This window comes from Leptodactylus fuscus, chromosome 6 (genome assembly GCF_031893055.1).
Source record: "Leptodactylus fuscus isolate aLepFus1 chromosome 6, aLepFus1.hap2, whole genome shotgun sequence".
Classification (NCBI taxonomy): domain Eukaryota; kingdom Metazoa; phylum Chordata; class Amphibia; order Anura; family Leptodactylidae; genus Leptodactylus; species Leptodactylus fuscus.
In genome coordinates, this window is record NC_134270.1 from 165165966 (window position 1) to 165188060 (window position 22095).

General features: G+C 41.8%; 1 protein-coding gene across 1 annotated transcript in view; it reads left to right on the forward strand.

The window, feature by feature from the left end:
* The window catches only part of LOC142209001 (IgGFc-binding protein-like), a 66212-nt gene that overhangs the window by 25508 nt on the left and 18609 nt on the right, over positions 1 to 22095 (forward strand). The window contains exons 11-28 of the mRNA XM_075277929.1: positions 110 to 309; positions 1303 to 1444; positions 1669 to 1997; positions 2106 to 2676; positions 5023 to 5615; positions 8935 to 9499; positions 9868 to 10448; positions 10852 to 11422; positions 13141 to 13340; positions 13454 to 13595; positions 14197 to 14525; positions 15231 to 15801; positions 17547 to 18145; positions 18959 to 19523; positions 19634 to 20214; positions 20301 to 20871; positions 21334 to 21533; positions 21673 to 21814. Of these exons, the coding sequence (XP_075134030.1) occupies positions 110 to 309; positions 1303 to 1444; positions 1669 to 1997; positions 2106 to 2676; positions 5023 to 5615; positions 8935 to 9499; positions 9868 to 10448; positions 10852 to 11422; positions 13141 to 13340; positions 13454 to 13595; positions 14197 to 14525; positions 15231 to 15801; positions 17547 to 18145; positions 18959 to 19523; positions 19634 to 20214; positions 20301 to 20871; positions 21334 to 21533; positions 21673 to 21814 (7452 nt within the window). The remainder of the gene's footprint in view (positions 1 to 109; positions 310 to 1302; positions 1445 to 1668; positions 1998 to 2105; positions 2677 to 5022; positions 5616 to 8934; positions 9500 to 9867; positions 10449 to 10851; positions 11423 to 13140; positions 13341 to 13453; positions 13596 to 14196; positions 14526 to 15230; positions 15802 to 17546; positions 18146 to 18958; positions 19524 to 19633; positions 20215 to 20300; positions 20872 to 21333; positions 21534 to 21672; positions 21815 to 22095) is intronic.

Below are 22095 nucleotides of genomic sequence, written 5' to 3' on the forward strand. Positions count from 1 at the left end.
TCAATGTTAGTTCAGTGCTACAATGTTATTATTTTACTATTATAATTTAAGAACAAAACAGCAACTTTTAATTCACATTCTAATTCTGTCTTGATTGATTATGTTACAGCTATGAAGTGTGGCCCTCACAGCCATTACACAACCTGTGCTGATATGTGTTCCACCACATGTGCTTCCATCTACGATACTTATGAGTGTTCAGTCCTGTGTGATGAAGGCTGCGAGTGTGATGAGGACTATGTATTTGATGGGGAAAACTGTGTGCCCCTAGACCAATGTGGATGCTTTTACAATGGTTGTTACTACCAGGTAAGGAATAGTAATAAATTGCAGTTAAGGCAGAGAGAACATTGGAGGCTATAAAAGGTACTAGAGATGAGTGGATTAGTTCCTTACGAATTGTCCCAAGACTTTGGTCTCAGTCAAACCAAAATTTTTAGGATTCACCACCCTAAAATACTCTGGAAGAGGTATGGAAAACAATAAAAAAACACTGATGGTCACCTTTCCTCAACTCTCCTGGGTGTCCATTCTTCTTCCTCACTGTCTGCAGGTTCTTGTGACCTCACGTGGAGTTTTTTGGTCAGGATTTTGACCAAAAAGACGGATCCCATTGAAATATTTTTTTCCGGATTCCTAGTCGCCTTGCGATTCGGCCTGAAGACTCTCCCTCTTCCGGACTAGGCCCATTCATTGGACCTCCGGAGCAGAGTGTGTGGCTGGATGCCGTTGCAGTGCACTGGCTTTCAGTCGTAGCTACCTGGCTTTTGGACCAGAACCTGAGGCGGCCTCCACCTCAGGTTCCAGTCCAAAAAAATCTCATCTGAACTTACCCTTATAGCTTATTTTCTGATATCACATACCCTGGAGTCACTGATAAAGCCTATGATTTCATTCAGAGTCATAATGCCATTGATGCACCCCACATGACTGCTGAGACCCAAACACAGGCCTCAGCTGTGACCCCAGAGTATAAGATGTTGGAGAAGATGCCCAATGAGGTCAGAAGAGCCTGCAAGTGAAGACCAGAATCCAAAAAAGAAGACTAAAAATCCAGGTGAGGAGCAGTGTTTTTTTTTTTTTTGTTGTTGTTTTTTTTTACTGTACCGACCCTGGGCCACTGCTTTTTATGGTTTCTAAGGTCTGAAAAGAATGTAGAGTATAAAAATAACAAAGCTTGAGCACAAATCTTCTCGAGAACCAAATCTCGTGAGGTTTGCCCCATACTAAACGGTACCATGGCATTGAATTCACGGGTCTAGAAGGGAACACATTTTGAAATGTCCTACTTTGTTTCCAAAGGCTAATGAAATTACGCTCAGTGAGGACTGCAGTCTGGAGTGTACCTGCAACCCAATCTCAGGGATGAGCTGCCGCAATACAAGCTGTGCTGCAGGAGATAAATGCCAAACTGTGAATGGTGTGAGATCTTGTGTCAACTCTGGTGAGTCTATGCCCATATTAGCATAATAGATGACATTACATGGAGCAAGAGAGGTCCTGTAAAGTTGGCGTACACCTTAGGGTCCACCAGTTGATTGTCCTATTTCTCATCTAAGTTTTTCCCAATATGACCAAAGGTCCCAGTTCACCAAATGGTGTATACATTTAGGATGCTATTTCCATTTAACTATATTACAAAATGCTCTTGCATTTACTGTATTTCAGACCCCTGCAAGTCTACAACATGTCGGAGACAGGAGAGCTGTCATGTTCAAGATGGCTTAGCACGTTGCAGACCGGATTACACAGGTGTTTGCTATGCATGGGGAGATCCCCATACTGTTACTTTTGATGGCTATAGCTATGACTTTCAAGGAACCTGCAGTTATGTTCTCTCTAAATATGATGGTGGCGACCCTACCTTGGAACCTTTCCAGGTGACCATAAAAAATGAAAACAGAGGAGATCCAGCTGTTTCATACATCAAGATGGTTGTAGCTACTATCTACAACATAACCATAGCAATATCAAATGGAGAATTCCCCCAAATAAGAGTAAGTATTTAATGAAACCTATGAGCTCTTGTTTCTACAAGTGATTTTTACCAAAAAACAATCCCTTTGATCACTTTTGTGCTCAATTGACTCCATGTCTTTGTACAGGTCAATAATGAGATGACCAATTTGCCGGTCATTTTAGCTGATGGAAAAATGAACGTAACTCAAAGTGGACTGACTGCCATAGTGACAACAGAAAGTGGTATAGAAGTTATATATGATTGGAACTGGGTATGCGCAATAACTCTTCCCAGTAGCTATCACAACGATGTGTCTGGTCTCTGTGGGAACTTCAACCAAGATTTAAATGATGATCGTAAATCTAGTAATGGAACCTTGGTCACTTCCATCGTAGAGTGGGCAGTATCATGGAAAGTCCATGATCCAGATCCATTCTGTTTTGACGAGTGTCCAGGCAATTGTCCAACCTGTGATGATGCCAAAAAGAAAAAATATAGCAATGACGACAACTGTGGACTCATCTCGAAAGAGAATGGACCATTCCAAGCATGTGTCTCAAAAGTCAACCCAAAAGAGTTCTTCAACGGTTGCCTCTTGGATGTTTGTATGTCTGATGGGGCTAAAAACATTCTTTGCCAGTCACTCGAAACTTATGCAAGTGCTTGCCAGAGCGAAGGAGTCAAGCTTCTTGACTGGCGAACACCGTCCAATTGTCGTAAGTAGAATATATCTATATACCATATATCGTTACCTCTTCATAGCATATGTAACACGTGAGGAACTTGATGATATTACTGGACTTAAAATAAACGTACAATATGCAGAAGTGGTGTTACCCATCAAGCAACGCAGAAATTGCATGTGGCCTAGACTGACCAAGAGCTTCTGGCTCTTGAATCTCCCATGTAAAGGTTTTTTTTTCAAACAGACACATTTAAATTTATAAATTTTAAAATAGAATTATTTTAAATTATTGCAACATTTAAAAAAAAAAAAAATTCTAACCATCTTTATGGTGACATCTTTTGTCTTGACCAGTTACCAATAGATACGACCATGAATACAAGAACTTTCTGTGATCTGGGATTCAGGCCAGTGTCGGGGTCGGGGGTTGCTAGGTGGGGTGGCATAGACACACAAGTGCAGTTTCTTTAGTCCAAAACAAAGGTGGAGTTTTATTTTTACTCAAAAATATAGTGCAGCAACAAAAGGAAACAATACAAAAATAAATACCTGCCCGTCTAGGCGCTAACTAAACATAGAATAGGTTACCTCACCTAGAATAACAGAAATCCAAAAAGCCAGTTGAGTCATTCAGGACACAGCTCCAAAAATATGACCTCTCTGTTGGTTCTCCAGCCAAACTCTGCCCACAGTCTGCTGGAGCAACTTCTTAAGCCTCCTTGACGAGGAGATTCTTAACAGCTGATTCGCTGCCGGAACATCCCCAAAGTGTGGACTGGAGGGGGGTGGAATGATAGGTCCCTCTACCAACCTACCTGCCATTCCTAAAAATCCAGCCCAGTAACTGGAACTCTGAAATAATCCTCAGCAGACAATAGTTATCTGCTGAGAAATGTTCTGCAGTTTTCTCATCTCACTCACCTTGGTAGTCTGGGTGAGATGTACACCCCTCTATTACCTGACCAGTCATCGGCTTACACCAGGTATAATTTCCTTATTGTGACTGAGTTATGTAAAAACCTGCCACAATAAAAAATCTTATCTGAGCTTCTAACAAGTGCCAGACCATAGAAAGTTCCTGTATTAATGGTCATATCCATTGGCAACTTATAAAGTCAAAAGATGTCACCGCTAAAATGGTTAGAGAAAATTTTTAAAACTATACAAAAATTGTAATTATTTATATTTGCAAAAGTGTTTTTGCTTTTTAATTGTCTATGGCTTTAAAGGGAGTCTGCCATTGCCAAAATTCATTTTTACCTAAACACTCATTTTACCCTCTTGGATTCTCCCCATCGTTTCTTCTAAAACCACTTTCTTTCTTAAGGAATGAGCATCACGGAGTACTATTGGCGTTGTACACCACTCCTTGGATGCTAGTGCTCCGCCTCTCCTCCTCCTTTCCGGAAATATGGCCAAGCACTGCCCGTTGATGTCGTGCTGTTCAAGCTACAATCTCGGGCATGCGCAATACCGCTCTGGACAGAGCCGATTGTCTATGTCTGAGCGGACATTTTGGTGTGGTCAACTACACGAGAGTACTGCATTGACCACACCATAATGGCTGCTCAGACATGCGCAGACTGCTCTGCTTGGAGCAGTACTGCACATGCCCGAGATTTTAACTTGAACAGCACGACGTGGGCAATGTTTGACCTAATTTCTGGAAAGGAGGAGGAGAGACAGAGTACAAGGCATGACACGAGGGGTGCTCGGAGTCCTGGGGGAATGCCCCTGGTGCTTCGTGATGGAATAGAAGAAGGAAAGGTAGCAGTAGAATAGCCTTTTAGCAATGATATGGGTATGTTCGTGGGTATATGGGTATGTTCGTGGGACAACTGAATGGATGGTGGATGTGATGTAAGTGACAGTGGATGGTTCTGGGTGTAGTTTCATTGGTAGTGATGGGTATCAGACCCCAACCGTTTGGATATTGATGACCTACCCTAAGCACAGACCTATTTTAAGCTTTATATCTAAGGCCCGGTTCACATCTGCGTTCGGTAATCCGTTTTGCATGGGGAACCCCCCAAACGAACTACCGAACGCATTGGCAAGCGGAATAGTACGTCACAATCTACTTTCCTGTCTGCATGATTCGTGTGGAGACTGCACGGAAACCACACGGACCCCATTATAGTCTATGGGGTCCATGTGCTTTCACTGCACACTGCTTGCCAATGCATTGGGTAGTCCATTTTTGGACTCCCCGAATGGATTACCGACTGCAGATGCAAACCGGGCCTTATATTTACTTTCTCAAGGAACACTTCTTGTAAGACTGGTTATACTAGATGGATCTTACTAAGGAGAACCAATATTCCCACAGAGAAAAACTAATAAAATATACATTTTTTTTTTCTTTTATCCATTTCAGCCAAGTCGTGTGAGGATACTAACAGCCACTATAACGCCTGTGGAAATGCTTGCCCAGCCAGTTGTTTTGACAGAGATGCCCCAATGAAATGCACAAAGCCCTGTATTGAGATATGTGAATGTAACAAAGGCATGGTCCTCAGTAGTGGCAAATGCGTGCCCATCTCCAGCTGCGGGTGTCAATACAATGGACGATATTATGAACCAGACCAATCTTGGTACAATGAAAAATGCAGCATTCATTGTAAATGTGACTCCGTTCTTGGAATTGTGGTTTGTGAAGAAACAAAATGCAAAGACAGTGAAACATGCAAGATGTCCAATGGCATACGAGGCTGTTACCCCAAGAAGTACTCCACCTGTAAAGCTTCTGGAAATTATTATACCACATTTGATAATAAGAAGATTGACTTTAAGGGCACATGTATCTACCAGTTGGTCAAAGTAATATCAAAGGATCCATCGCTGACTGATTTCTCAGTCACTGTTAAGAATGACCGCCTTGGTAATGGAGTGTCCTCCACCAAAGACATCACGTTGAAGATCCACAACGTAACGCTGACTATGAGTAAAGATTATCCACAGCAGATCAAGGTATGACATTCTATGGGTATTTAGATCAGATTTGAAGCCAAGACCCAAGTGTTGCGAGGCAATGGTTCTCTGTCTTCTCTTTAGTTCACTTATGTCCTTCTTGTATATTGGGGTACAAAATCCAGTCTATCTGTGTCTGTACTAGTGACTTGTATAGAGACATAACTGTGTTTTTGTTATGAGCATCTCGGCCTCTTTTGATGCATCCCATAATTTAATTTGCCTTGGCTGCAGCTGCCTGACACTGGTCACTAAAGGTAAGCTTACTGTCCACCAACATCTCCAAGCCTTTATCAGTGGCAGTCTTACCCAGTAATTTATTATTAAGTACATAATACATTATATTTTTTGACCAAAATCCATAGCCTTGCATTTGTCAAATTAAACTTCATTTGCCAAGTCTCCACCCATGCTTAAAGCTTTCCTAGACCCCCCTGTAAGATTCTACTATCCTCCTCGGTTGGGGATTACTTTAAAGTAAGTTTTTAGTATCATCTTCAAATATGGACACCCTGCTCTGTAAACCCTCTACCGGGTCATTAATAAACATATATCTATATAGGAGAGGCCCCAATACAGTCCTCTTTGGCACCCCACAAGTAACTGTGACCCAATCTGAGTATTTCCCTTTAATGAGCAGCCTCTGTTTCCTGTCACTCAGTTAGTTGTGAACCAAAATGCGTGTGTTTTCCCCCAGACCCAAAATTTTCATTTTGTATAACAACCTTTTATGTGGAAGGTATCAAAAGCCTTTGAAAAACCCAGATATATTAAATCTATGGTATTTCCCATGTCCAGTCCAGATATACTATATCTAGTGCATGACCTATGCCCAATCCATATACAGTATACTAAATCTACCGCATGACCCATGTCCAGTCCAGATATACTACATCTACCGCATGACCCATGTCCAGTTCAGATATACTATATCTAGTGCATGACCTATGCCCAGTCAGTCCAGATATACTATATCTAGTGCATGACCTATGCCCAATCCATATATACTAAATCTACCGCATGACCCATGCCCAATCCATATACTGTATACTAAATCTACCGCATGACCCATGTCCAATCCAGATATACTACATCTACCGCATGACCCATGTCCTTGACCGATTCCTCATAAACCCGTGCTGATGGTTGTTATAAGATTATTTTCATTGAGATATTCCAAGATAACATCTCTTAGAAAACCTTCAAATATTTTATTTCTCACTGAGGTTATATATACTGGTCTATATTTTTCGGGATTACTTTTTGACCCTTTTTGTACAACATTTGCTATGCATCCGTCTTGTGGAATATACTCTGTGTCTAGACAGTCCAGAAATATTACAGTAGATTATTACATTACTTCAGAATCTGGGGGTGAATACCATCAGGGCAGGTAGTATTCCTATTTTAGTGTTTTTAAGATGCCCCTGTACTTAAGGGTTAAGCAGTTGGTAAATAACTTAGAATTTTTCTACAGTCATGGCCAAAGGTTTTGAGAATGACACAAATCTTCTATTTTCACATGATCTGCTTCCCTCTGGTTTTTCTGTGTGTTTGTCAGATGTTTTTATCACATACAGAAATAGAATTGCAATCATATTATGAGTAACAAAAGCTTATATTGACAGTTAGAATGAGTTAATGCAGCGTTGCAATATTTGCAGTGTTGACCCTTCTTCTTCAGGACTCTGCAATTCTCCCTGGCATGCTCTCAATCAACTTCTGGACCAAATCCTGACTGATAGCCGTCCATTCTTGCACAATCAATGCTTGCATTTTGTCAGAATTTGTAGGTTTTTGTTTGTCCACCCGTCTCTTGATGATTGACCACAAGTTCTCAATGGGATTAAGATCTGGGGAGTTTCCAGGCCATGGACCCAAAATCTCTATGTTTTGTTCCCTGAGCCATTTAGTTATCACCTTTGCTTTATGGCAAGGTGCTCCATCATGCTGGAAAAGGCATTGTTGATCGCCAAACTGCTCTTGGACGGTTGGGAGAAGTTGATCTTGGAGGACATTCTGGTACCATTCTTTATTCATGGCTGTGTTTTTAGGCAAGACTGTGAGAGAGCCGATTCCCTTGGCTGAGAAGCAACCCCACACATGAATGGTTTCAGGAGGCTTTACAGTTGGCATGAGACAAGACTGGTGGTAGCGCTCACCTCGTCTTCTCCGAATAAGCTGTTTTCCAGATGTCCCAAACAATCGAAAAGGGGGATTCATCAGAGAAAATGACTTTACCCCAGTCCTCAGCAGGCCACTCCCTGTACCTTTTGCAGAATATCAGTCTGTCCCTGATGTTTTTTTCTGGAGAGAAGTGGCTTCTTAGCTGCCCTCCTTGTGACCAGGCCTTGCTCCAAGAGTCTCCGCCTCACAGTGCGTGCAGATGCACTCACACCTGCCTGCTGCCATTCCTGAGCAAGCTCTGCACTGCTGGTAGCCCAATACCGCAGCTGAAACACTTTTAAGAGACGGTCCTGGCGCTTGCTGGTCTTTTTTGGGCACCCTGGAGCCTTTTTGCCAACAATGGAACCTCTCTCCTTGAAGTTCTTGATGATGCAATAGATTGTTGACTGAGGTGCAATCTCTCTAGCTGCGATACTCTTCCCTGTTAGGCCATTTTTGTGCAGTGCAATGATGACTGCACGTGTTTCTTTAGAGATAACCATGGTTAACAGAAGAGAAACAATGATGCCAAGCACCAGCCTCCTTTTACAGTGTCCAGTGGTGTCATTCTTACTTAATCATGACAGATTGATCTCCAGCTCTGTCCTCATCAACACCCACACCTATGTTAATGGAGCAATCACTGAAAAGATGTTAGCTGGTCCTTTTAAGGCAGGGCTGCAATGATGTTGAAATGTGTTTTGGGGGATAAAGTTAATTTTCTAGGCAAATATTGACTTTGCAAATAATTGCTGTTAAGCTGATCACTCTTTATAACATTCTGGAGTATATGCAAATTGCCATTAGAACAACTGAAGCAGTAGACTTTGTAAAAATTTATATTTGTATCATTCTCAAAACTTTTGGCCATGCCTGTATACTCTAGTGATTTTTTCTGTGTTAAAACAGTAGACAAGAAGACATGTAATAGATTAGACTTTTCCTCATCCTCCGCCACCCAGATTATTTCGAGACGGTCCACGTCTTATTAAAGGATAATTGTGAATGTATTATGTTGTGTTCTGTATTAGCCAGGTAACCCCCATCCTCCGTAATTTTAGGGTTCCCAAATACTGTGGTTCAGACTTCACTGCATACGGTTTATACTCTCAATAATTTATCATTATAGTCATCATTTACTATCTTTCTGCAGGTCAATGAGCACATTGTGAATCTCCCCTTCTATTCTGAGTTCCCGAAGCTCACAGCCTACAGTTCTGGAGCTAGCACAGTTGTCCAGACAGGGTTTGACTTGACTTTGATTTATGATAGCAGCAGTTGTGCTCGTGCCATCTTACCCAGCACCTACAAGGCGGCAGTCAATGGCTTGTGTGGAAACAACAATGGAGACCCTAGTGATGACCTGAACATAAAAGATGGAGTGACAGCAGCAAATGAAGATGAATTTGGAAGCCATTGGAAGGTGGGAGAAGTGGAAGGATGTGAAGGAACATGTTCAAAATGTGCCAAGTGCAATGAGGCCGATAAGCAACGTTATAAAAGTGACCAATATTGTGGACTTCTTAGTAAGTCCAATGGACCCTTCAGTCAATGCCATGCTTCTATTGACCCAATGCCTTATCTTGATGACTGCGTATCCGAAGTGTGTGCTTCCAAGGGTCATCTATCCGTTGTCTGTACCCGAATGGCATCTTATGCTTCTGATTGTCAAAGAAATGGTTCTCAGATCAAGGAATGGAGGACGCCATCTTTCTGCGGTAAGATTTCATACATGGTAGATAGCCAACAGCCAATAGCGTATCGCATCACGAAAAGCTGCTTATCTCTAGGCAATAAGTTGTCCTTGATGGAAAAAAAGAAAACCTGATATAGCATCACCTATGGTTTTCAAAGAACGTAGAGACATGATCTGGGATTAAAGCTGAACCAGAATAGGATAGATTGTATATCACATCAAGAAAAGCTGCTCATCTCTTGACAAACATATCTGGGCATGTCCATCCAAGGGGATAGGCAAGGAAGAAAACTTCTGTAGTTAACCGTCTTAAAATGTAGTATCAAATACATAGTTTGCCTTCCAGGTTGCCAATGTTGTATTTATAAGAGTCCTTCTTTATGTTTACAGAACTCACCTGCCCCATGAATAGTCACCACAAGCTCCTTGGAGATGGGTGCCCCGTCACCTGCTTTGGTCTTACATCTCCACGGTCATGTGTTAAGTCCTTCACTGAAGGTTGTTACTGTAATGATGGCTTTGTAAGGAGTGGAGATGAGTGCGTGCCTATTTCCCAGTGTGGCTGTGTCTTTCAAAACACGTATTATAAGTTCGGTCAAGAATTCTTCCCAGGGAACCAGTGCCAGAAGAAATGTACATGTGGGAAAGATGGCATTACCACCTGCCGAGACCATTCCTGTGGCGTCAATGAAGAATGCAAAGTGGTGGATGGATTCCTGGGCTGCCATGCTAAAGAGATTGGCCAATGCATTGTTTGGGGAAATCGCCATTATATCACCTTTGATAAGGTGTACTATGATATGCAGGGCACCTGCAGATATACCCTTTTCAAGATAAAAACAGATAAAATCGACTATTCGGTGACTGTGGAAAATGAGCCATATGGACATGTAGCCGCCACCAAATCTGTTATGGTGACCATAGGAGGTTACACTATATATTTGGAGAGAGGAAAAACCTGGACTGTTGAGGTTGGTAGTACATTTTTTAATCATTATACTGGGTCATAACTTGATTTTTATTGACAAATGCTGTTTTTTTAATCAGTTTGAGGACGATGCGGGGATCGAACTCATGACCTGGTGTGAACAGACATACAAAGACATCACCCTACTGACTGAGCCACCGGTTCTTCTAGCATTTCTGGAAGTACCTGTGGCTCAGTCAGTAGGGTGATGACTTTTTATTGACAAATTTTTGACACTGTAGGAGGCTCTACTACATGATAGTTTTAGATTGGGCAATAATTTTATCAATTTTTGACACTTTTTAGCTATAGGGTTGTTTCCTAACTCATTGTTAACATACTCAGAACTGACTATTGATGCCTTCCTATATTGATCTCTAACAAAATTTTCTTTCTCATTCTCATAGCTCAACAATGAAAGATACAACCTTCCCTGCCGGACTCGAAAATATCCATTCTGGATCAGCGAAGAAGGAAATAACGTCATTGTTTACAGTAAATACGGCATTACTCTGCTGTATGACCGACAGTCCTTTGTTTCAATCTGGGCACCCAGCTCCTATGCCGGACTCACTCAAGGCCTCTGCGGAAATTTCAACAAAAACACCAATGATGAATTCCGCCTTCCAAATGGCACCGTAGTTACTGACCTGGCAGTGTTTGCAAAGTCCTGGGCAATGGATGGGACGAGGACAGACTGTCATGGTTGTACAGGAGATCATTGTTTTACCTGTGACCAAGTAGCAACTGCTGAGGCTAAGGCACCCACCAAGTGTGGATTAATAACAGACCCTCAAGGGCCCTTTAAGGATTGCCACACTTTGGTGCCTCCAGAGAATTTTGCCAAAAGTTGCGTATTTGATGTTTGTGCCAGTGCTGAAGGGAAGGATGCACTATGTGCCAGTCTACAAACATACGCGTCAATGTGCCAAGATAAAAACGCCAAAATCGGAACCTGGAGAAATATTGCTGGCTGCCGTAAGTAACTAGGTTATATTCCCCTTACTGAGGCTTTATGCACAAGGCCAAGTCTGCCGGTCAAGTGTATGCCGATTTTTTTTTTTTTAATAGAAGGCACTCAGATGACATCCAGTGCTTTTCATCACTCATTAACTTCTATTGGGGGGTTCCGTCCTGTTCCGATTCGATACTATAGAGGAGGATGGGACCTACTCTATAGTTATTGGATTGGAACGGAGCCTCGGACTCTACACTCAGTTGTGCGCATTCTTGCACCCAATGTCTGTTATTGAGAGAGTCAGAAATCCCATAAAACTATATGTCAGGCAGCTGATAATGTAAGGTGAAGGAAAGAGAAGGTTCTTAGGTAGGGTTGAGTAATCAGGATCGGAAAAGATCGGATTCCGATCGGTGATCGACTAAATTTCACGATCGCGATCAGAATTCCAATCCCGATCTCTTCCAGCATGATTGAGGTCAGAGGTTATCTCAAGATTGGCTCAACCCTAAAAGTGATTTCTCCCATAGAGAAGCATTGACTAGGGTTGAGTGATCGGGATCGGAAAAGATCAGATTACGATTGGTGATCGAGCAAATTTCACGATCGTGATCGGCTGGAAAATGATCGGAAATCAGATTTTAAAATTGATCCAGAAATTTCAAGATCGGCTCAACCCTATTCTTAGGACTTGTTCTATATTTTTATCTGGTTGAGAAGACACACTGGGATAAATTGGAACCAATGGTTAAAGAATAGAGATCAGCGAGTAGTGAAATATTTGAGATTCAATATTCGTTTTGAGTAGAGCCTCAATATTCGACTACTCGATCGAATATCGAATCCCGTTATAGTCGATGGGAAAAAATGCTCGTTTCAGGGAAAACGACTATTCGACTAAAGGAGAGTCACCAAGTCCACGAGTAGCAGGAGGAGAGTGTTTAGGAGGAGTGCTGTGCAGTTAAAGCGCACGGACCCCATAGACTATGGGCCAGGTCACATTAGCGTTTGCCTCCCGTCCGGAAGGAGTCTGCAGGAGGACAATCCCTGAACAAAATATCAGCGCAACTGCAAGCGCTGGACAGTTAAGCACACGGACTCCATAGCATATAATGGGCTCTGTGTGCTTGCCGCGCACTGCCCGCATGAATCATTCAGATAGATAGATAGATAGATAGATAGATAGATAGATAGATAGATAGATAGATAGGATAGGAGATAGATAGATAGATAGATAGATAGATAGATAGATAGATAGATAGGAGATAGATAGATAAATAGATAGATAGATAGATAGATAGATAGATAGATAGGAGATAGATAGATAAATAGATAGATAGATAGATAGATAGATAGATAGATAGATAGGAGAGAGATAGATAGATAGATAGATAGATAGATAGATAGATAGATAGATAGGAGATAGATAGATAGATAGATAGATAGATAGATAGATAGGAGAGAGATAGATAGATAGATAGATAGATAGATAGATAGATAGATAGATAGGAGATAGATAGATAGGAGATAGATAGATAGATAGATAGATAGATAGATAGGAGATAGATAGATAGATAGATAGATAGATAGATAGATAGATAGGAGATAGATAGATAGATAGATAGATAGGAGATAGATAGATAGATAGATAGATAGATAGATAGGAGAGAGATAGATAGATAGGAGAGAGATAGATAGATAGATAATCTGTAATTTGTGGTGTTTTATTTCCCGACAGCCCTTGTATGTCCAGCCAACAGTCATTATGAACCATGTACCCACACCTGCAAATTCACCTGTAACAGTCTCCTGGATTCAAGTACTTGTGGTAAAAAATGCCGCGAGGGTTGTCAATGTAACGATGGATATATGTTCGATGGAAAGAATTGTGTGCCACTCAGTGCTTGTGGATGTAACCTGGATGGACGATATCTAAGTGTAAGAAAATATTATATTACATATTTAAAGCTTTTGTACGTATTCATATAAGGGATGGATAGATGGATGGATAATCTTATCACTTAACGCAAAAACTTTCTGTAATTTTGCAGACCAATGAAAGTGTGATAACTGATGACTGCAGTCGTAAATATACCTGTAATCCTGGAGGGAGGATGACATGGCAATCTATGAGGTGTGCGGCGGACGAGAAATGTGATGTTCTTGATGGTGTTAGGACTTGTGTCAAGAAAGGTGAGTGCAAAGAGATCTCTGATATCAGGGACTCATCTGTTTGAAGAGCTTGCAGTGCTTGGATGAGACCAGTGACATCAGATCCATCAGTCACATGGCCATGCGGAAGCTTTGTCTCATTCCAATAACTGGTGTTGAGCCCCAATACCAAGCACAACCACTATACAATTGATGGCGCTGTTCCTGGTAAGCAACGTATAGGCCACAGCTCTTGTCCAGATGCCACAGCCCCTTCAATCAGCTGATATGTGGGGTTTTGGGAGTCAACCCCCACCAATCTGAAAGTTATCTTGGGAAACTCCTTTAACGATTTGGTTAATTAATTATTTATTCAATTAATTAAACTGTTTCCAGAATATATTGGAGTGTCCATTGGAGTGGATTACTGTGAATGACATATTTTAGTAAACCTCCTCCATTAGATTATGCTTGTACACCTTTTGGTGACCTTCAGAATAGAATGGTGGTGACTATAGGGGAGGCCATGATGGTTTTATGACATGACAAAATCCTGTTGGCTTTAGCAGCTGCTGATTGACATTACTCGTTTTGTCTATTACTGTGCACGATATCTAGATGTATTTTTATTGAAAACTTTTAGATCCTTGTAAGAGGACACCATGTCGCTCGATGGAGACCTGTCAGGTCCAAGATGAGAAGGCGGCGTGTGTACCAGATTTCTATGGTCAGTGCTGGGGATGGGGAGATCCTCATTATCAAAACTTAGATGGGATGGACTTCGACTTCCAAGGCACCTGCAGCTACGTATTTGCACAATATAATGGTGGTGACCCTTCCCTGGAAAAATTCCAGATAATCACAAAGAATGATAACAGGGGAACTGAAGATGGCTCCTTCATCAGAAGGATGGAACTCAACATGTACGGCCTGAAAATCAGCAACGAAGTTGGAGAATTTCCTCAAATGCGAGTAAGTTGTATAAATGAGAATGCAGGAATTAGGAAGCGATGCTTATTTATGGTTATAAATGGAGATAGTGTGTTCTTCTGGGCATGTCCATCTCATGTTCACCCCATAGCAGATGCATGAGGGCTGCTAGACCCCAATCCCTCATAGGCAGGGATCCCAGTAATCTGATTCTACATCCATATAGGAATGGATGTCAAATATTCAACATCTTGAGTAGGGTTGAGCGATCGGGATCGGAAAAGATCGGATTCCGATCGGCGATCGAGTAAATTTCACGATCGCGATCGGAATTCCGACCCGATCTTTTCCAGCGGGATCGAGATCGGAGGTTATCTCAAGATCGGCTCAACCCCAAAAGTGACTTTTCCCATAGAAAAGCAATGACTAGGGTTGAGGATCGGGATCGGAAAAGATCAGATTCCGATCGGCGATCGAGCAAATTTCACGATCGAGATCGGCTGTAAAATGATCGGAAATCGGATTTTAAAATCGATCTTGAAATCTCAAGATCGGCTCAACCCTAATCTTGAGTAGAAGAGCCACCAGTAGGCCGAAGTCAATAAAGGAGATATTAATAATCCATACGAGCCAATATCTCTCTGCTCATCATATAAGAGGTTTCCCAGTGGGAAGGACTCCATATGGGGAGATTTGTTTATAAATTTGTGTAAATTAATTTTATTTTCTGTTTGATGTTTTTTTCAGGTTAATAATGAACTAATAAATTTACCTGCAAGTCTAGCTGAAGGGAAAATCCGCATGCATCGCAGTGGACTGACTGCAGTCGTAGAGACCCTAGCCAATGTTACAGTTACCTTTGACTGGAATTCGCTTGTCACCTTATCCATTCCCAGTAGCTACTACAATTCTGTGTCTGGTCTCTGTGGAAATTTCAACCAGAATCCAAATGATGATCAGAAATCTCCTAACGGAAAATTAACAAACTCCACTGTAGACTGGGCAGCTTCATGGACAGTCTACGATCGAGATCCATTCTGCTTTCACTCTTGTCCAGGCCAATGCCCAACCTGCGAAGAAAGCAAGAAGAAACTTTATGGAGGAGATGAAAATTGTGGTATCTTGTTCAAAAAAGACGGACCTTTTCGGGAATGTAGCTCCAAAGTCAGTCCAAATAAGTTCTTCGATGGTTGTCTCTATGATGTTTGCATAAATGACGGTGCTAAAGTCATGCTTTGTCAAGCTTTGGAGTCCTATGCAAGGACATGCATGAGTCAAGGAATAAAGATCTATGACTGGAGAACACCTTCTGGTTGCCGTAAGTACCATAAGTATATTTTAAGAGAATAGCAGTAGATTTTGGATCTCTGGATTTGTTAGGAAGAGTTGCTATTTAGAGATGAGTGAACACTAAACTGTCCGAGGTTTGAAATCCAATTCGACCAGCCGCACGCTGTTCGACTTTTCGAACGGATTTCAAACCCCATAATAGTCTATGGGGGGAAATGCTCGTTTCAGGGGTATGCAAAATTCGATAACATTATACTTACCAAGTCCACGAGTGATGGTCGGGCTGGATTCTCCTTGAAGTCTTCTCCCGGCGCAGCGTCCCGGCATCTTCTTCCGGCTGGAATTCACTCTGCCTAGGCATCAGGGCCTAGGCAGATCCGACTGCACATGCGCGGTCGTCTCTGCCTGACCCGACGCCTGAGCAGAGCCGACTGCGCATGCGAGGGCATGCCCGCGCATGCGCAGTCAGCTCTGCCTAGGCCGGATGCCTAGGCAGAGTGAATTCCACCCAGAAGACGCCACGGGGACGCTGCACGGAGAAGACTTCTAAAGGTAAAAGAAGAACCAGCGTTGATTGGCAGAATGTATAGCATTCTGCCAATCAACGCTGGTTCTGCATCGAACCTTAAACTTCGAACCGCTAGTAGTGTTCGATCGAGTACGAGTATTTCGAGTACCATAGTATTCGATCGAACACCTACTTGATCGAACACTACTCACTCATCTCTATTGCTATTATGTTGGGGCTTATTTTGAGGGGAAAAAAAGCTTTTGATAATGTAGGACATGGGGTTGAGGGATCGGGATCGGAAAGGATCGGATCCCGATCTTTATTGGCGGGATCGAGGTCTCACATTAGTTCCCACAATGCTTGGCTACTGGCCAATCATTGTGGGAAAAGCAAACAATGTTGTTAGCCCGATCGCTCAACCGTAGTAGGACACCTCCTGTCCATATGTTGAATTAAGGTAGAATGATGTTGTAGTGCAGAGTCCCAGCAAAATTGTATCTTACATGGTCACTCATGGGCAGTGTTATTTGGGCCCACCAGATAAAATGATTCTGGAGGCCTATTCTTCAAGAACCGCTAGGAAATAGGCCATCAAATGTGGTTGTCTTCTAGGGAGCCATTATTGTGTTTGAACTTGGACCCTCTAGAGTAGTGATGGCAAATCTTTTTGAGATCGAGTGCCCAAACTTTAACCCAAAACCCAGTAAATTATTGCAAAGGTATTCCTGCTTTCTTCATTTTGGTAATGAGTTTTCCCAGGGCTCAAACAGCACTGGTGGTGCTGCCTTCTTCTTGTTCTCTGCCTCCGCCTCCTCTCTCCTGTTCGGCCACAGCAAAATGGTCGACTGTGCCCACTCCCCATTAGTGACCGATCATGGCGATGGCGCATGTGCCATAGGTTCACCATCATGGCTCTAGAGTATGCTCTAGTTCTATGTTGGAATTTTCTGACACTACCCAATTCTACAACAGTCTTTGCAGGTAAAATGAGTAGCTGTCTGCAGCTTACCACACAGAAGACAGCTAATAGTTGGGGGTTAGAGTAGGTTGACCCATGGTGATCATCTGAATGATGTGATGGCTTCAGTCTGAGAAGATACCAATCTTTTCCAAAACATGGCATATGAAAAAAGCTTTATAAACTGACATGGATAGTCAACAGTAGCAGAGTAATAAATGAACCAGTCAACTCTATAGGAATGGGCATAAATTTGGTATTATCTGGTATGCTGATCCCACCATTTTTTTTTTGTCCATTACAGCAAAAACATGTGAAGATCCGAACAGTCACTATAACGCCTGTGGAAATGCTTGTCCAGCCAGTTGTGCCGACAAAGATGCACCAGTAAAATGCACAAAATCCTGTGTAGAAATATGTGAATGCAATGAGAACATGGTCCTTAGCGGTGACAAATGTGTTCCCCCCACAAGTTGCGGATGTCAATATAATGGCAGATATTATGAACCTCTCCAGAACTGGTACAATGAGAAATGTAATGTGCAATGTAAATGTGACCCAAAACTAGCCCAAGTGGTCTGCCAGTCAACCAGATGCAAAGACAGTGAGACATGCCAGATTGTCAATGGGATACGAGGTTGTTATCCTACAGAGTATTCCACCTGTACAGTCTACGGTGGTCCTCATTACACCACATTTGACGGAATGCATGTAGACTTCACGGGCACTTGTACATATGAGCTGGTCAATGTAACGTCAAATGACCCATCAATAACCCATTTCTCGATCTTGGTTCAGAAAGACCACCATGGTACCAAAGACTTGTCCTTCACCAAAGAGGTGATATTAAAGGCCTACAATAAAATGATAACCATCAGTAAAGATCACCCACATCAGATCAAGGTAAAGCTAAATTTTATTGACATTGTGAGTCAAATTGTAAAGTTTATCGTACTAGATTTCCTGTAATATATGACAGTATCATAGAGGAGCCTTTAGTGGTGATCTTCTTATTTGGCTTATTTTTCCTTGGTGCTACTACTTAGTGACAAAGATTGAAATAGTTGGTTGACACCATTTTTGACCAGTGCCCCAAAAACTCAAATGATCTGGCAGGCATAAAAATTTGCTAAAATCTTTGGTTGCAGATTTAGATTTTATAGGTGATTGGGAATGGTGAGGTTGTAGGAGCTTAAAGGTGACTTGATGGAAATGTAATTCAACAGAGTAGGTAGCTATAAGAACAAAAGGGTCTTAAAGGAAGACTAAGTTCATCACAGTAACTAAATATAAAATCGTGAATGGTAGGAGGTTACCCTTAGATGGTTGCGTAAAGGTCGGCAGGATGGCAGGTTGGTAGGACTATGGATAGCTGACATTGAGTTCCTCACTACCTGGTGGCCATCAGTTGCCAATGTGATATAGAAACCACCAAAAATGTTGGGTGAGTATACTCATGCATAACCCATGGTTGATGTCTTCTCAACACAAATCCACAAAATAGATTCAAATGCAAGCCAAAGAAACAGTAGGCATTTTCCAAGACTTTGCAATTTCTTTGGATTCATACCTTGGCTTTGGAATCTACGGTACTTTGTGGTTCGTATCCCGAAGATGTCAGCTGGTATTCATGAGGATACTCACCCAACGCTGTTTACAATTATAGGAAGGAATTTTTTGTGACACCTATCTAACCATTTACCATATTTTAAATAGGTTGATGGGTGTTTTGTGAATCTACCATACTATTTTGAGTCTACAAAGCTCATTGTATTCACATCTGGAGCCCATACAGTAGTCAAGACAGATTTCGGCCTGACCTTGAGTTGTAATGATTGGAGCCATGTTACTGTAGAGCTTCCAAATACATACAAAGGGGCCGTCGGTGGTTTGTGTGGAGACAACAATGGAGATGCCGAAGATGATGTAATCTTACCAGGGGGAGTAAAGGCCAAAACTCCAGAAGAATTTGGAAAGTACTGGAAGGTGGAAGACGTAGAAGAATGTGAAGACGTATGTCCAGAGTGCAGCAAGTGCAGTGAGAACGATAAGAATGTCTACAAGAGTGACCAGTATTGTGGACTTCTTACCAAGCCTGATGGACCCTTCAGTCAATGCTACAATATTATTGATCCAATGCCTTTCTTCAATAACTGTCTATATGATGTGTGCGCATACAAGGGGCGTCAATCTTATGTCTGTGCCAGCATTGCATCTTATGTTTCTGAATGTCAAAGAAATGGTTCTTTGGTCAAGGAATGGAGGACTCCATCTTTTTGTGGTAAGATTTCTTTTAGAATATATCACTAATAGGTTCAAATTACAGTGTATATATCTATTTTGTCTGCCTTGAATATGCTGTAATTATAAGAGCCCCCTTTATGTTTACAGAACTCGTCTGCCCCCTCAACAGTCACTACAAACTTCTTGGTGATGGCTGTCCCGTAACCTGTTTTGACCTTAGATCTCCAAGAACCTGCGTTAAGTCCTCTACTGAAGGGTGTTACTGTAATAATGGCTTTGTACTGAGTGGAGACGACTGTGTTCCTATTTCGGAGTGCGGTTGTGTCTTTGAAAATATGTACTATAAGTTGGGTGAAGAATTCTTCAAAGACAACCGATGCCAGAAGAAATGTACATGTGGGAAAAACGGCATCACCACCTGCCAAGACCATACTTGTGGAACCAATGATGAATGCAAAGTGGTGGATGGCATCCTGGGCTGTCATGCTAAAGAATTTGGCCAATGTATAGTTTGGGGAGATCCCCATTATAAAACCTTCGATTATTTGTACTATGTTATGCAGGGTACCTGCAGTTACATCCTTGTCAAAGTTAAGTACCATCAAATCACCTTCATCGTCGAGGTGGAAAATGAGCCATATGGAGATGTAGCAGTCACCAAATCAGTCAAAGTAACCATAGGAATCTACAGCGTACACCTAGAGAGAGGAAGACCTTGGAGCATTAAGGTTAGTATAACAATTGCACTGCTACCATCACCAACTCTTAAAAACTGTCCAAAACCAATATTTTTTGTTTATGCCTTGAATTTTAGGTCAATGGTGAGAGGTACAACATCCCTTGCAAATCACAAAAACAGGAATTCTGGATATACCAAGAAGGAAATAATATAATTATTAGGACCAAGCATGAGTTTACAGTATTGTTGGACCAGTATTACTTTGTTTCAGTCTGGGTACCCAGCTCGTATGCTGGCCTCACTGAAGGCCTATGTGGCAACTACAACAAGAACCCGAGAGATGACCTCCGTCTTCAAAATGGCACCATTGTCACTGATGTATCACTGTTAGCTGAGTCCTGGACAGTGGGTAGAGGTGGATCAACCTGCAAAGGATGTGTCGGTAGTCAATGTCCTACTTGTAGTAAAGATGCCACCACTGAAGCAAAGTCTTCCACCAAATGTGGAATGATTTCAGACCCTCAAGGTCCATTTAGGAATTGCCATTCCTTGGTGCCTCCAGAAAGATATACCGATAGCTGTGTATATGATATTTGTGCCGGACGTGGTGGTCAGGATGCTCTGTGTGCCAGCCTACAAGCCTACACAGCATTGTGTCAAGAAAAAGGAGCTAAAGTTCTACCTTGGAGAGATGTTACCGGTTGCCGTAAGTTATTTTCCATTCCTTTTAGGTGAAGTCTCTTTATAAGGTGGTCTAATTCGCATATATTCCTATTGTGATCCCAAGAGTTTAACCCTGGGACTTAGACCTTACATCACCAATGACATATTTTGGTACTTAAAGTTTCTCCTCTTTCCTTATATTTGATTGAGTAGTTCATGGGGGATGTATAGTGGTACATACTATCAGAAATATTATATTACATTGTTGGTGTTGCCTATTTTGAAGGAATATTCTTGAGATGTATTATAAAGGACTTGATTCTGAACTTTCCACCGCTTCACTCTTCACTTTGGTCCATTCCATTTCTTTCCACATAATGGTCTTCAATGTGTATAGAGATGATCACGATTCCAAGGGGATATGGTTTCATTATCTTCCTATAGTGTTCAGTCTTTAGTATGTTTTAGAACTTCTCCAGCTTCATAACTTGTCTTCTGTTTTTAGCCTTCTCATGTCCAGACAACAGTAAATACTCTCTATGTACCCGGACCTGTAGTTCCACCTGCTATGGCCTTCTAACTTCAATGCCTTGTACCAAAAAATGTTCTGAGGGATGTCAGTGTGACCATGGATATGTGTTTGATGGGAACAGCTGTATCACAATGGACCATTGTGGATGCCTACATGAGGGAAGATATCTGAAGGTGAGATACAAAGTTATATTACTAATACAGTATACTTCATTCTATGGTTGGTGAACCAAGAGGATAACATTGCATACTCTACTTTAGTAAAAATTATACAGTTATATGGTATAAATTATAGTGTTATATTATTTTCTAGGCAAATGAAAGTGTTCTGAATGAGAACTGTAGCCAAGAATGTACTTGTGACCACAATCTGGGGCTTACTTGCCATAAACGGACTTGTGCCAAAGATGAGAAGTGTCAACTCCTAGATGGTGTGAGATCTTGTGTCAGCACAGGTAAGGGCATTAAGGGACTACATGGAATCTATAGTAGATTAACGTGAGACATGATGGATTATCCTGTATTCTGGATAAAGGACAGTCATATAAAAGGTTCCTGTTTCTTTAGTAAAAAAGTGATGATAGGGTAAGAGAAGGAATTGTGACTCAAAGTGACTGCATCACTGCTGTCAGATGTACAGTAATATCCAGCCAGGGGCGTAATTACTGGGGTAGCCACGGTAGTGGCTGCCACAGGGCACGGGACATTAGGGTCCCGGCGACAGCCGCTACCGCTA